The sequence below is a fragment of the Ascaphus truei genome, chromosome 10 (genome assembly GCF_040206685.1).
Source record: "Ascaphus truei isolate aAscTru1 chromosome 10, aAscTru1.hap1, whole genome shotgun sequence".
NCBI lineage: Eukaryota > Metazoa > Chordata > Amphibia > Anura > Ascaphidae > Ascaphus > Ascaphus truei.
The window spans coordinates 14,179,424-14,195,273 of record NC_134492.1 but is presented as its reverse complement, the minus strand read 5'-3'; the positions used below and the strand labels follow the sequence as shown (position 1 = coordinate 14,195,273).

The following is a 15,850-nucleotide window of genomic DNA, read 5'->3' as shown; positions in this document are numbered from 1 at the left end:
CTCCCTGATATACTTCCACAGTCGTAAATGGCATAAAATATCAAAAACAACTGACTTGTAACTATTGACTAAGGAAAAAATCCTGGTCATTTTAATTGTTACAGCTACTATATAAACACGTAAATATATATATATATATATATATATATATATATATATATATATATATATATATATATATATACACACACACTTTAACTTTCATAAGGGCAAGCAACATGTATGAAGATGTATAATGACTCAGAGTTTTTGTAACACATATGTTGATAAAGATGATCACACGATTAGTCCTAATTATGTGGTCCCCTAATTGCCAGAGAAGCCTTCAAGCAGCGATATAAGTAGTGGTCATGATATGAAAATGCATTTTTAGGAGATTTAGTAGGAATATAGAGGAGAGATCTTCATCTGTCATTGGCCTGCATTGATTTGAGGGACTTATTTTCCAGGAACAATATAGAAAATGATACATTTGTCTGCAAATTATTAGGAATTCTCCATCATCAATAGGCAAAGTTGACTTGTAGGAATGGCCCCTTCTCTGCTGGCTAAAATACAAGGAGTTCACATGCACACTGAAGGGGTCGGCGGAGTGACAACAAATAGTAGTACTGTATCTGACTTAAAACAATTCTAAATTGATTTAAAAATTGGGGGAAAGGCTATTTTGAGCATATTTTAGGGAAGCTCTATACAGCATTTACACTTAGAAAGTAGAAACTAAGTCCCTGCCTAAACTGATTTATTTTTCTTTAAATAGAAATGTGAACGTATACGTTTGTTGGCCAAAAAGAGTAGCAGTACTCTGAAGTCATAAGTAACAAAGTAATGCTACTTCATAACTTCTAGTACCCTCTCAGTTCGACTACTGGGTCTGTTGCATAAAACCAAATACAGGCAGTCCTCGGTTATCCGACACAATGCGTTACTCAAAATGGCGTTGTAAAGCGAAACGTTGTAAAGCGAAACACGTTTTCCCATAGGAACACTGTTTAAATGAAAGGTTCCATTCCTGAGGCATTTTTAACACTAAAATACACCAAATATTTTATGCAGGCAATAAGATATGCAGCACACACATAAATTATACAGTGTATATACTGTATTATATATATAATATAATATAATAAATAATATATTATATAGTATAATATAATATTATATAGTATAAAATTATATATATACGCTCTTACGACGGTTTGCAATGTTGTTTATGTGAATGTGTGTATATATACACACATACACAACGTTGCAAAGCGTTGTAAGAGCGTTGGATAAGCCATTTTGGCGTTGTAAAAATGAACATAGGTATGCATTGCACAGCGTTGGATAAGCCATTCGCTGTAAAGCGAAGCGTTGTAAAACGAGGACTGCCTGTATAATGGTATATAGAGAGAGGACTGCCTGTATAATGGTATATAGAGAGAGGACTGCCTGTATAATGGTATATAGAGAGAGGACTGCCTGTATAATGGTATATAGAGAGAGGACTGCCTGTATAATGGTATATAGAGAGAGGACTGCCTGTATAATGGTATATAGAGAGAGGACTGCCTGTATAATGGTATATAGAGAGAGGACTGCCTGTATAATGGTATATAGAGAGAGGACTGCCTGTATAATGGTATATAGAGAGAGGACTGCCTGTATAATGGTATAGAATGGGACCCTTCTGAGTTACATAACTGGACAATGAACAAACTGGGTTAGACAAAACAATGTGAGAACTGCCCGGTAACATAATGTTGAATGTATATAATAGCCCCAGGTCTGTAGTATTGAAGGTATATACTAATAATAATAACCCCAGGACTGTAGTATTTAAGGTATATAATAATAATAATAACCCCAGAACTGTAGTAGTAAAGGTATATAATAATAACCCCAGGACTGTAGTATTAAAGGTATATAATAATAACCCCAGAACTGTAGTATTAAAGGTATGTAATAATAACCCCAGGACTGTAGTATTAAAGGTATATAATAATAACCCCAGGACTGTAGTATTAAAGGTATATAATAATAACCCCAGGACTGTAGTATTAAAGGTATATAATAATAACCCCAGGACTGTAGTATTAAAGGCATATAATAATAACCCCAGGACTGTAGTATTAAAGGTATGTAATAATAACCCCAGGACTGTAGTATTAAAGGCATATAATAATAACCCCAGGACTGTAGTATTAAAGGTATGTAATAATAACTCCAGGACTGTAGTATTAAAGGTATGTAATAATAACCCCAGGACTGTAGTATTAAAGGCATATAATAATAACCCCAGGACTGTAGTATTAAAGGTATGTAATAATAACCCCAGGACTGTAGTATTAAAGGTATGTAATAATAACCCCAGGACTGTAGTAGTAAAGGCATATAATAATAACCCCAGGACTGTAGTAGTAAAGGTATATAATAATAACCCCAGGACTGTAGTAGTAAAGGCATATAATAATAACCCCAGGACTGTAGTAGTAAAGGTATATAATAATAACCCCAGGACTGTAGTATTAAAGGTATATAATAATAACCCCAGGACTGTCTCCACCCCCCCCCCCCCCTCCCTTGCGGGTGCACTGTCCTGTGTCTGCCGCACGGTGGCGCTGGTCTCCTCTCCCCCCCCGCACACTCCCCGGCCGGGATCTCTCCGCCCCCCTCCTGTAGCAGCGGCCGCCTGAGCTCACACTTATCCCCGGGATCCCGGCGCAGTGAGAGCCGCCCGGGCGCTGTGTGCAACCTCCGCTCCTTTCTCCCACCCTGGCACCTCGCAGCAACCCTCACCCCGCTCGGGAGGAGCCTGCCCGGGGAGGGCTGAGAAGTTCGGAGTTGGAAGGAGAGAGAGGGGAGGGAGAGAAGGGAGGGTGAGACTGGGGGGAGGAGGAAGAAGTTTGCAGACGGAGATTCCAGAGGCTGAGCCCAGGAGAGCAGCCCCCCGTGCCCTGCAGCCCCCCGTGCCCTGCAGCCCCCCGTGCCCTGCTGCAGCCCCCCGTGCCCTGCTGCAGCCATGGCGAAGAGCCTGTGCCCGGCCGCGGGGGCCACACCGGGCCCCCTCCTGTGGCTTCTCCTGCTGACCTCTGCGGCGGGTTCCTGGGGCACAGCCCGGGCAGAGTCTGACTTCTCCATTCTGCAGGAAGCTCAGGTGGTGGCTGCTCAGATGAAGAGACTTGTTACAGAGGAGCTGGGGGTGGTGACAATGCAGGTATGTGAGGCTCCCACCCGTCATGTTCAACTCTTGCAAGTGTGTGTGTGTATGTGTGTGTGTGTGTGTGTGTGTATATATATATATATATATATATATATATATATATATATATATATATTAAAAAATCAGAGTCTCTCTCTCATATCTCTCTCCCTGATCCCAAGCTAAACTACCCATTCTCATACCAAGTGTCCCATATCTGTTTCATTGTATCATGGGGGGCTGAACCAGCACTGCACGGATTCTAAAGCCCGGGGGGGGGAGGGGTGATGGGGGTGTCACCCCCTGGTGTATGTTGTTGCCACAACGTTGTCCTGCAGGATGATCTGCCAAGTGTGGCCCACATCTAACTACTTTCCTGCTGCTGGGGCCGGATTTCATGTTCCCTGCTCAGCCAGATCTGATGTCTCCTGCTGAGCAGTTGTAGTGTTTTGTTTACAATTGTTCTGCACTTTTAACACTGTGTGCACAGGGAGCTGGAACTATACATGTTACACTAACAAAGGGTTAAGCGCACATGTTCTAGGGATGATTTGCACTGAGCTCTAGCAAACATTAAATACTAATATACATACATTATCACCTGCTCCTGAAGTACTCATTTATATATATATTTTTATTTATTTATTTATTTGAGATCACAATGGAGAAGGGTAAGCATTGCAATAAACAGAATTAGCAATTGCAGACCAATGTAAGCACTGTAGTTGGGGAGATACCCACCTCACAGGGTTAACTTTCATGTTATGGGGCTTTGATCGCTGTATTGTCTATGTTTATATGGCTATACTGTACAGTACAGTAAACCGCTGCATATGTCCCTGTGTAGTATAATATCTCATGGGCAATATTAAGGCGCTCTTACATTTCCTGAAGTCCATATTATATTGAACACAAGTGGAATAATAAAAAGTGCCAGTTTCTATAACTATCACTTTTGGCTTGAGGGTGCTGCGCCTTCGGACAGCCCAAGGGACCCTTTTAAACCAAAGTTACAGTTATAGAAACTGGCACCATTCTGGTTTTATTTTACTTGTGTACAGTATAATATATATATATATAATCAATAATAGCTAATATATCATCAATAATAGCAGCACATCCCACTTCTATGTTGTCTTTGTGTGTGTGTGTGTGTGTGTGTTTCTTACACATCCACACAGAGCAGAAAGGGAATGGGATTGAGGGGATTTACAGATCAATAGAAGTTAAACCAAAGATAACCTCATGGGAAACAACACTCACAAGTTACATTTCTTATTCTGGGCTATTACTGTATAGTGTCCCCATTTCTTGCTTCGTGTGTACACATTCTGTGTCAATAATAAGTAATTGGACACCATACATTCTGTGTCATAATAATGTGCATTATTTTCTTTTGTCTGTTACAAAAATAAATATAATTTAATGATATACTGGTTTTCAATGCTACCTAGGGCCTTTCAGTTGGGTATATGTGCCAAGTTCAATGACCTTTTCCCCCTTGTATGTGTAGTAAATATTTTTTTTATATCTATTAATATTTTGAGTTAAAGATCAATTTTACCCTCAAGTGTTACATTTATTTACTATTAATGTTATTATTTTGCATACTAAACCAGCTTTGTTTTTATATATCCTGTCTGTGATTTTATATATATATATATATATATATATATATATATATATATATATATATATATATATATATATATATATATATATATTACAATGACAAAAGGTACTCCAAGTAAATTAAGTTTTAAGGGCTTTGGAGATTAACAAAAAGGCATTTTTATGCAATCAGTGGGAGGTTGGACCCAAATGGCCTTTTATCTTCCTTAAAAGTGGCCTGTCCTGCCACCTTTGGCACCTCATTGTACTGACTGACCTCCTGGAGCTAAGTCTTTGTCCAGCAAAAGGCTTCTTCCCCCTGGTTCTTATTTTGTTGCCTAGATGTCGTTCATATAAATGGTTTCATTTAATGTGTTTTGGGTGGTTAATTGTGTAATCATTTCTTTCTAGAATGTCTGGGAAGGAAGTCATTTAGGATAAAAAAAAAAAAAAATCTTATCTATATAGTTACTGATCCTATCTGTTTTAACTCCTTTTTACTTATTTATTCAGTGTGATTAATCAAGGAACCAGCAAACTTTTGGTTCTCGACTCATGTTTTGTTATGATCACTTAGTTATCATTGTGTGTGTGTGTATGTATGTATATATATATATATATATATATATATATATATATATATATATATATATATATATATATATATATATATATATATATATATACTGTGTGTGTATATATATATATATATATATATATATATACACACACTTTTTAGGTACAGTTCTGCCTCAGAACTGAGTGTGTAATTAGTAGCACTATTGCACTGGTTTTCTACTATAACAGCTGGCAGGGATGACCAAATCACAAACATACTCCAGACACCTTTTTTTGAAAGGTTTGCAGCACATTGTGACTGGGGGTGGTGTCTGCCCTGGAGACTTGGCAATAAAAATGACTGTTTGCTGATTTCTGCCCTCACAGATGTGAGCAAACTGGCACACCGTTTATGAAACCCAAGATATTTGGAATGTCCCAACATTGTGCGTTTTCAGCAAAATAAATTCACGTCGATATGCTGGACTTTTTCTGGGCTCTGTTGCATTTTATTTTTGTATATACATAAAGCAGTGTCCCCCCCCGAAAGGCACTGGACTGACTGGTAACCATGAAATAATCACCGTGGTATTGCCTATCTGCGAGGGGCCTTGGTGTCCTGGTTGGATATGTTGATAGTGGAACGTACTTGTCGTTGAACAATTATTGCTTCACTTGTTATTATAAAATAAATGAAGACAAAACAGTGATTCGGTTCTTGGGACTGAGATTTGTTTATGTTGAGCACATTTTTGGGGTCGTGTTATACTGCTTATAAAATAATACCTTCTCCCCTTGATTTACATATTATTAGTCATGGCAGTTTTATATGTAGATATGCTTTCACCTTAATATTCACCTTAATGCTCCACGAATTAGTCGCAAATGTAGTGTATAAATCAGGGTATAAGGTACGTAAACAATCCACCTGTATGAATTATTATATATATTTATTTAGTTTTAATGGTCCAAAAGTAAAATGTTTTTTTTATATATATGTGGTTGAGGATCTTCACAGTGTTATTGACGGAATGCCTTTTGAAGTCATGCTATCAGCAGTACAGCAAATCTTTTCATTTTTCTATTTCACTAAGAAATAATTCAGACAGGGAAAACAGACCCCTTCGGTTAAACACTATTTCTCCAATAGTTTCTTGCTGTTGTGAACATATTCCATTGGAAGGGGATAATGGCTGCATTCAATTGAAACAGGAATTAATTGCAGGTAAAAGAAAAATGGCTGAGCTGAAGAAAAAAAATGTCTGCCTGCTGTTTTCTTTTCAAATATTCAACATTGTATTAATAACACATTGAAGACCATAGGAGTAAATTCTCATCTGTGTAACATGATTATGTGCTTGTTCTGGTCCAAGCATAACAGTCTCTCGGGGGACTCTGGGAAAGCAGAGGACTGGTGCCATTTTTCATTTAATTCCACTTGTATTTTTTTTTTTTTTTTTTGAGTTCATGTAAGATTTAAAAAAAAAAATTTTTTTGAATGAGGTCCAAGTGGAAAGGCAGTTCAAATGGACACGCTTAGGAGGCTTAATTAGAATTTTTAATTAGGCTTTGAGTTCTGTCTTCAAAGTGTGGGGACATCATTAGTGATGTAAGCCTGGTTGCATTAGCCAGGAGTGACATTTCATTTCAAACACAGTGCAGCTGTCCTGTGCAGATAAAAGTTGCCAAATGCGGCGATGCAAGGTGGATTGGTAGATAATTAGCTGTCCTGCTTTACTGCTGTGTTGAAGAAGCCCAAGCAAATCATGGCAAGTCGGGGTGAATTATTAACAGGAGGAAATCCAAATATGTCAAAGTAATGTTGCATCTCTTAAGCTGCAGTGGGCCTGATAAGCAGTGTGCTAAGGAAGCTCTGTGTGCAGACTATAAGACATGGTGGATAACTTTTTCCTAACCTTTTATGTCCGCAGAGCTGTGAGCCTAAAAAATGAAAGATTTGTACACGCTTAAACTCCTGGTACATGTATTAAAAAAAAAACACTAGGACAGGTGTAGCCACCTCCAGTCCTCAAGGGCTACCAACGGATCAGGTTTTCAGGATGTCCCTGCTTCAGCACAGGTGGCTCAGACTTCGACTGAGCACCTATGCTGAAGCAGGGAAATCCTGGAAATCTGACCTGTTGGTAGCCTTTGAGGGCTGGAGTTGGCTATCCCTGCACTAGGAGTTGTCTTGCTAAAAGGGCATAGGCATGGGGCAATCCAAGTCTCAAATCGTATCTACTGGTGCCTCTTACCAAAAATTAGATTGTAAGTTCTGTGGACAGGGTTTGATCTTACAATGGGTTCAGTGCCACATTGTCTGTTACCATTCTATTGAAATACAATGCCGATATTTGTGTGCGGTGCACGTACAATCCCTTGGGCGCTGAATGTTATGTGCTCTCCTGGATTTTGTTTGAAGCTGCTTAAAGTTTTACTGGGTCAGCGTTAATATTCGGTGTACATGCTATGTGGGCCTAAGCTTGCTAGATGCAGAAGCCTTTCCGCTTTTACTAAATAAATAATTGTCTTGCGATCCTCTTCCAGTCTGCAGCAATATTTTTCTAAAAATCACTGATCATAATATAGGTTTCGTGGTATAGAGTATGTGTTTTGTGAGACATTCTTTGTGGGGAGGGGGGGGAGGCTGCAGGGGGCAGGGGGGGCTGCCATTATGTGCACGAATGCCCTATTGTTGTCATGCAGGAGACCCCCTTCTTGTCCTCCCATAGTCTGCCCCTCCTTCCCTGCAATTTTACAATGCCTATTAAGGCAACTTAGTTGTGTGATAGATGGCTGGCAGCAGGCAATAGTGGCCTTGGGTAAGGGCAAACTTGGCAACTGCCTGGGGACCCACACTGCAGGGGCCCCCCAAATGTTGCAAATGTTTTACTTGTACATACATTACATTTGCATTTAACGTTTTGTTGTTTCTGACTTGTGTAACAGTTGCAGTGCGGGGGTTGAGATAATGTTGCGTGTATTATGTAAACTGTAATATTATTCAGTCCAGTTGTAATAAATATTAATTCCACTGAATGTATTATGATGCATTCATTGTCGCTTCATCGGCAGCGTAAAGTGAAACTTAAATCAGAGATGCTTGAAAACTTGCTATTTCAAATTCTAACCTCTAAGGCCACCCAATGATTCTCTTGCCGGGTACCCCAAGAACCCCAAGACCGAGTATGACCCAATAAATGATCATCACAAAGAATTGACTTTTGACATTACATTTGACTGCAGTTCAGTCTTTTTTTTTTATTAATTTCTTTTTTTACTTCAATAGTTTCATGTGGGCAATCTCTAATTACCTAAAGAACTGTATAGCTGCAGGTCAATTCGTTCTCCATGTATTGATCGGCGAAATTTGGTGACATAATTAGTGAAGGGATCTGTTTTTCTTCTGCTTCTGTCTCTCAGTGGAAAATCATGAATATTCATGAGCACTCCTGCACTGACATGTGCTAGAGGGAGGGCAGGGCTGACAAAGGGGTGTGCCAGGGCTTGTGACAGGACATGAAGGGGCAGTGCCTTAGCAAATGCTTGTTAAAATAGAATACAAGAAAATTGGTCTTTCAAAGTTGTTTTTTTAAAAACAGAAAATGCTAAAAGTATTTTTTCTTACTACAGAACTGATTTATTTAAAAAAACACATGCAGGATATTGACTGAACTGCAGCTTTAAGTGGAACTCCTCAGACAAAGAAAGTGGGATCTCTACTTAGAAGACGAATAGTAAACCCGTCTGCCTTTAGCTTTCTGTGACAGGAAGTGTCTCCATTCTGATGACACCTACAGGGATCTATATGTCCTCAGCAACTTTATTTACACACTTACCATTTCAAACTTTATTGTTTCATGGATGCATACAGAAATTATCAATGCATTGTTCTTAGCTTTTGCATCATGGCAAAACTACTATAATTGTGTAGTTTGCTACTATATTTTGTCTTTGCAATTATCATAATTCCTCCATCAATAAATATACTGTACTCTGCATAGAATTGATGATATATTCGCAATTTACAACATACATTTTCCGTGTAACCATATGTAAACTGGAATCAACTGTTAAAATCCCAAAATAATCCCACAATAATTTACAGATCTATCTCTTGCAAATAATACTCAATTATTTCCCTTCCCGGGAAAGGTACTAATGCAAGGGCGGCCAACTCCAGTCGTCAAGGGCCCCAACAGGTCAGATGTTAAGGATATATCTGCTTTGGCACAGGTGGCTCAGTTGAAGCCACTGATTGAGCCATCTGTGCTGAAGCAGGGATATCCTAAAACCCTCACCTGTTGGTGGCCCTTGACGACTGGAGTTGGCCGCCCCTGTACTAGTGGAGATAATTCAGATTTCTTTGTAAAATTACCTTTGGAGATAGCAGAGACATTTCTCACCATTATTCTGAAATCTTGGCTCGGCTTTGAGATGCTTTTTTGTATTCTGAGGACTTCACCAAGGCAGCATCCCCTGTTCCAAGCTTCCTTTCATTTCTCTGGTGCAATCGTGATGAAACAATATAAGAAAACATGCAATGAAAACAAATCGGATGCTGTCTGAAAAATGTGACCCGCCGCTCCCCCATAATCTGTTTATGTCCTAAAATATTACCTTCATATTTCTATAGCTCATTTTCTCGCACAAATAAAATCCTTGGTCTGTTCCATGTCAGATTGCATTATTCGTGATGAAGTTCTTAGTCCGAGTATGAGAGATCTCAATTTATTTCATATTGCGCTTTTCTCCCAATGAGACTCAAAGTGCGTCACAATTACAGTACAGCGTGCCATACGCAGCATAGAGGAATGTTAGACACTGTCCCTGCCCAGATGAGCTTAGTCTGTTTTTGGTGCCCGAGGCACAGGGAGATAAAGTGACTTGCCCAAGGTCACAAGGAGCCGACACCGGGAATTGAACCAGGTTCCCCTAATTCACACTCTGTGTCGTACAGAGTTAACAGTCAGTGTCTCTACGCACTGAGCCGCGTTTCCTCCCAAATATATGTTGTTTGTTCACTGTATTGTAAACTAGTATGAAACACAAACCCGGCTGATACATAACAGAATACAATATGGTAGGATTGTTCACATTTAATAGAGCACAGGGGAATTCTACAAATGATCTCAGGGTCAAACTTCAAAGTAATCTGCTTGTTTCCCTAAAACTTTGGCATTTCATCAAACTGTTTTAGCTAAATGTCTGGGAAAAGGGCCCTGCTCTGGAGGGCGATACACTACGTCGATATGTATGCAACCCTTAAAGAAAATAAAAGGAAAGTGTGATCTCTAGATAGGAGAATCACAAAAACAATCTGCCTTTATCTTAATTTTAGGTTACAGGTAGTCCTCGCTATCCAACGTTTCACTTTACAGCGAATGGCATATCCAACGTTTTACAATGCAACCCTAAGAGCCGTTTTTCGACGCCTGAATGCGATATCCAACGCTCACCGCCACTGATTAACATGGGACTCGCTTTGCAACGGTTTCACTATCCAACGCTACTTCCAGAACGGATTCCGTTGCATAACCGAGGACTGCCTGTAATTGAAGCAGTGTCTCTCTCTCCTTTGCTGGAGGTAGTAGTTGCGTTGGGCCTACTCTCAGCAGAAGGGATAATGCACATTCAATAAATAAACGCTTAGAACAGACACTAGTGAACCCTCTGACTTGATAATGTAGGAAATAAAAGCATTAGATCAGGTAGTGTGCATAATTTCAGGGGACTTTTGTAAAGCAAGTGTGTGCTTATGTAATTTTTGTTTGTAAATGTAACTTTTGAATTCGATTTTATAAACAAATTGTTGTAAATAGTTTGTACTCTGTCATCTGAGATCTTAAAGGGGCAATCCATAACCAACCTCCCATTTTGTTTTACGTGAATGAAACCAGGGGTCCTCCAGATCTGAACCGCACTATTTTCAGCTTCGGGGACCCCAGATGTTTACTTATTGGTATTACCGTATTTGCCCGATTTTATAGGGTGACCCTGAATAGAAGGCGACCCCCACGATTCCAGCCTCTGCTAATGGTAAAATAAGGTAATATGCTGCCTGCTGTGTTGCTGCCACAGGAGTCAAAGGAGCTTCAATCCTGTGTAAGATCTTAACACAGTAGCACATATGCGAGTGATCGCGCAGACGGCTGCGGTGTTAAAAGCTTACACGGGACTGAAAGGAGCGCGTGTGCATTGCGCAGACGGCTGCTATGAACACACTAGCCATGCTACTGTGTAACAGCCTTACTCAGGAGCAGCAAAATGTGTGGAGGCCAATTATAAGGCGAGTATGGACTTTTTACTCTAACTTTATTGGGGGAAAAACCTGGCCTTATAATTTGGGCAAATCCGGTATCTACTGGATTATAATGGCCAATAGGAAGCCACAACTGATTGGTGAAGCTGCTTCTTATTGGTACGAGATTTGGCAGCCATTTGGTTTCCACTGAGGGAGATTTAAACCCGGTAACTTCACCAGTAAATATCCCAGGCACTGGGGTAGGTGGGTAGGTAGGTATTCTCCGTAAACTACATTGCTTCATCTTCTACAAGGTAGGGAGCGATGCGTTGTAGAGGCCAGCGACAAGATGTTCAATATGTCCTCTAGTGTTTCCATGCTTCGAAAATGTTGTCCTTCCATTGGGTTCTTGGCTAGTTTTCCAGTTCTGTCGCCACGGGAGTCAACACTCCCCATTTTTCATCCGGGCTTGTGACCGGCATTGGCTGGGTTCAGGGGGTCTCCAGAGCTGAAAATAATGGTGTTTAGCTAGGAAGAACGTCTCCTTAAATATAAACCATAGGAAGTGGGGCACAGACAGACTTGCACCGGCATTCACCGGCTTCTCTGCAGGTGGAACTGATGCCTCTTTCACAGTGCAAATCAAAGTAGAACTGGCCGATCTAATCTATCAATTTGTATATCCTCAGTAATTCTAAACAAGACCAGTTTGAACCCATGTTATGAAAAGACCTGATGACAGACGTAAACAGTGTGGCAAGATTTACGTGCATTCCAGTACAGTCCTCTGCCAACGTTGACCCCTATTAAAGAAAGTCATATAAAAGGAAACATTGTTGATTGGAGAGCTTAACATTTTATAGAATGCCGATGAGGATGGAAAACAAATGGTTTAACCACAGTCGCACTGGTATATATAAATATATATGTACACACACATCATTTGTAATGGTATATCCTCTGAAATGTTTCTACCAGGTGCTTTTTCGTCTTGGTCCTAATCACTGCATCGTTGCTGCACTATTTCCTAAACATGGGGTGATGACCTAGCTCGGGGGTAGCCAACTCCAGTCCCCAAGGGCCACCAATAGGACAGGTTTTAAGGATATCTCTGCTTCAGCACAAGTGGCTCAGTCATCGAGGACTGGAGTTGGCCACTCCTGACCTACCTGGTTTCCTGTGTGGGAAATGGGTTTGTTTAATCCGTGCTTCTCACAGTTTGACTTTTGGTCTGGAAATTGCCAAGCTATTAAAAATAAAAATGTCAAAATATTTGAAATGATAAAATAAACAGTTAAAGTAAGAGAATAATTTCACCTGAACTGCAGCTGCAGTGTGAAGTGTGACTGGGTCTTTAGCAGAGGGGAAAAAACAAATATCTCGCATTGCTACCAGACATTCTTCAGTCTGAAAAAGTATGTTATCCAGATGTTTTATCTGGTTTATTTTCTATAGCTGCCGTCCTTGCTAATTATACCTGGTTTTCCGTAATCTGTGATTTTACTCGATGATTACTCTGTGAGGAATTTGTTTTGTACCTTTTTGTCGTCGTTGATACTTTTACAAATTGGAAAACAATTATAGATAATTTTCGGTTTTGTGGAGTGACGCAGTCTTACAAAGGCCGCTCCAGCTGCAATGAAGTCAATTCTTGGCCACATTTAAAGGAGTAATCCATGCCGGGTTTTTTTTTTTTCTCTCTTTTTTTTTATTTTCTGTTATTTTTGTCTTCATTGTTCAACACAGGATTGATGCAGGGGGTGGTCTCCACAGGGGATCCCCATTAATTGCAGCTCTGGGGACCCCGTGCTTCCTAAAGGATTGCCGGTATCTCTCTGCAGTTTAAAGCTCCCGCATCACATGGGCCAATAGGAAGTTGCACCGGGTGATGTCACGGCTTTCTATTGGCCCGCACGGCATGGGAGCTTTGAAACTCGGTCATAATATGAGCCCTGGAGAGGCTACCAGCACCAACTACAGAGCTAAGTATCTTGGCTTCCTAATGGCCCACGACACGCAGGGAATATTTAAATCACTATGAAGTGGGGGGGAAGGGGGGGGGGGGTTACACAGAGGGAACTGCTGCTTTTAACATACCTTTAGCTGGAACAGAGTAAGTACAGGCATACCCCGGTTTAAGGACACTCACTTTAAGTACACTCGCGAGTAAGGACATCTCGCTCAATAGGCAAACGGCAGCTCGTGCATGCGCCTGTCAGCACGTCCTGAACAGCAATACCGGCTCCCTACCTGTACCGAAGCTGTGCGCAAGCGGGGAGACTATAGAGCCTGTTACACATGCGTTATTTACATCAGTTATGCACATAGATGACGATTGCAGCACAGTAAATGTATCGATAAGTGGGGAAAAGGCAGTGCTTCACTTTAAGTACATTTTCACTTTACATACATGCTCCGGTCCCATTGCGTACGTTAATGCGGGGTATGCCTGTATGCCCTTTTTATAAAACGGTTCACATTAATGCATTGCGTATACTGAATATTAACATCGTTGCATATATTAATCAGTTTTTCTACCAACCTGTCTTTGCAGGTTAAACAGGATACATTGGTCTCCACTTAATAAACTATGAATCAATTTATACGCACCTCAATGGGGGTGCATTTAATGGGCACTCTGCCCGCATGAAAGAATGCTTTGTGCAGCAACAACCATTGTGCATTTCTGATTCCCTCGGTAATTCCTGCGGCGCTTCCCGAGTCTCGCTGGCTGAGGAAAGCGATCTTATAACTTTCAGCCTGAGTGGAGAATAATGGGGAGAGCTAAAGTGGGGGGAGGGGAGGGGGGAGGGGGGGGGGTGCTGCTCTGGAATGCAGAGATGATTGTTTTTGGCACATATGATCTTAGCATTTGTTAACACTTTTAGTTCTCTGAACCCCCAGCTGGGGCTTTGCATTTACTAGCAGGTCGGTGCTGTTCTAGAAAAAGAAAAAAAGTTTACTAAGTCGGCAACAACAGAGCAGTTTCTTATCCGCTCTTAATCTTAGCAAACTTCTTTCTTTTTTCTCCTTTCATCGCAGGGAGTGTATAGATATGTATGTATGTATGTATGTATGTATGTATGTATGTATGTATGTATTTATTTGTGGAATTCTCGTAGTTCTTTGACAACGAGGAAGAAGAGCAGTAGCCTTTTTTAGTCGAAGGATGGTTTCTTTGCCTATCCGAAGGTTCATTTTAACATTAATTACTCCTCTAAATAAATATAGTGTAGTATGCCAATGAATACAAAAGGCCTGCACTCCTGCCAAGTGGGCTTGCAATATATTACGGAAATGTTGCATTTTGATTAGTGATGTACCGAGTACTCGGAAATGACCCGGCTTACCCGGCGCTTTTTCAGCTACCCATAAAATTACCCGGATCCGGCAGCAAGGGGCTGGGACCGGCACCGGGTCGGAACCGCCGCCGGGTAATTTCAGAGCAGCTGAAAATACATTAACACTTACCTGCAGCCGGCGACAGAAGGGGGTGAGGAAGACCGCGGCGACATCTGGGAGCAGCCGCAGACGTCCTGGGGGCGGTGACAGCAGCAGAAATGCGGGAGCAGCAGGAATACAGCACACAGCTGGTGCCAGTGGGAACCATGTGACCGGAGCAGGAGCGTTCCTATCGGTGAGCCGGGGAGGAGCCGGCTGAGCACCGATTTCTGCTGCTGTTGCTGCCACCAGGACGTCTGCTGCTGCTCCCAGGTATCGCTGCGGTTCTCCTCACCCACAGCAGCGATCTCCTCACCCTGCAGGTAAGTGCCGTCCGGGTAACAGGGTACCCAGCTGGGCACAATGGTTCATTTTGCCCAGGTACCCGTAACCCGGTTTTCGGAAAATGTAGGACCCGCTACAACACTAATTTTTGATCTTGTCTTTTTAACAAAGAAGGTGTCTAGCCTAGCCGCACCTCTTTATCAAAAAGGATTCAGGCCAGCTAACCCCGTCAAGATAAACTCCAGTTAAGCATGTACCTAAACTAAATGTATATTTCTTATAGTCCTATGGACTAAACAGCTGCACTATTTTAAGAGAAGGTAGTGGGGCTGGGACCAAACAACAAGAGAACATGTGAAGTGTGTGAAAGTGCCTAAACTGTTAAATAAATAACGCATTTCTGCCATCTGTGATTAAGTGCAAGTAAAACGGATACAATCTAGAAATAAAACTCCCTTAGCATTATGAAGGGCAAAAATGTGAGTGCACAAGTTCCTTAGTGAACACACACACACACACACACACAC

The 15,850-nt window shown here is 41.0% G+C and overlaps 1 protein-coding gene across 1 annotated transcript in view; it reads left to right on the top strand.

The window, feature by feature from the left end:
• Positions 1-2,647: 2,647 nt before the first annotated feature.
• The window catches only part of CACHD1 (cache domain containing 1), a 126,133-nt gene continuing 112,930 nt past the window's right edge, over positions 2,648-15,850 (top strand). Inside the window, exon 1 of the mRNA XM_075615905.1 lies at positions 2,648-3,199. Within this exon, the coding sequence (XP_075472020.1) occupies positions 3,005-3,199 (195 nt within the window). The 5' untranslated portion in view covers positions 2,648-3,004. The remainder of the gene's footprint in view (positions 3,200-15,850) is intronic.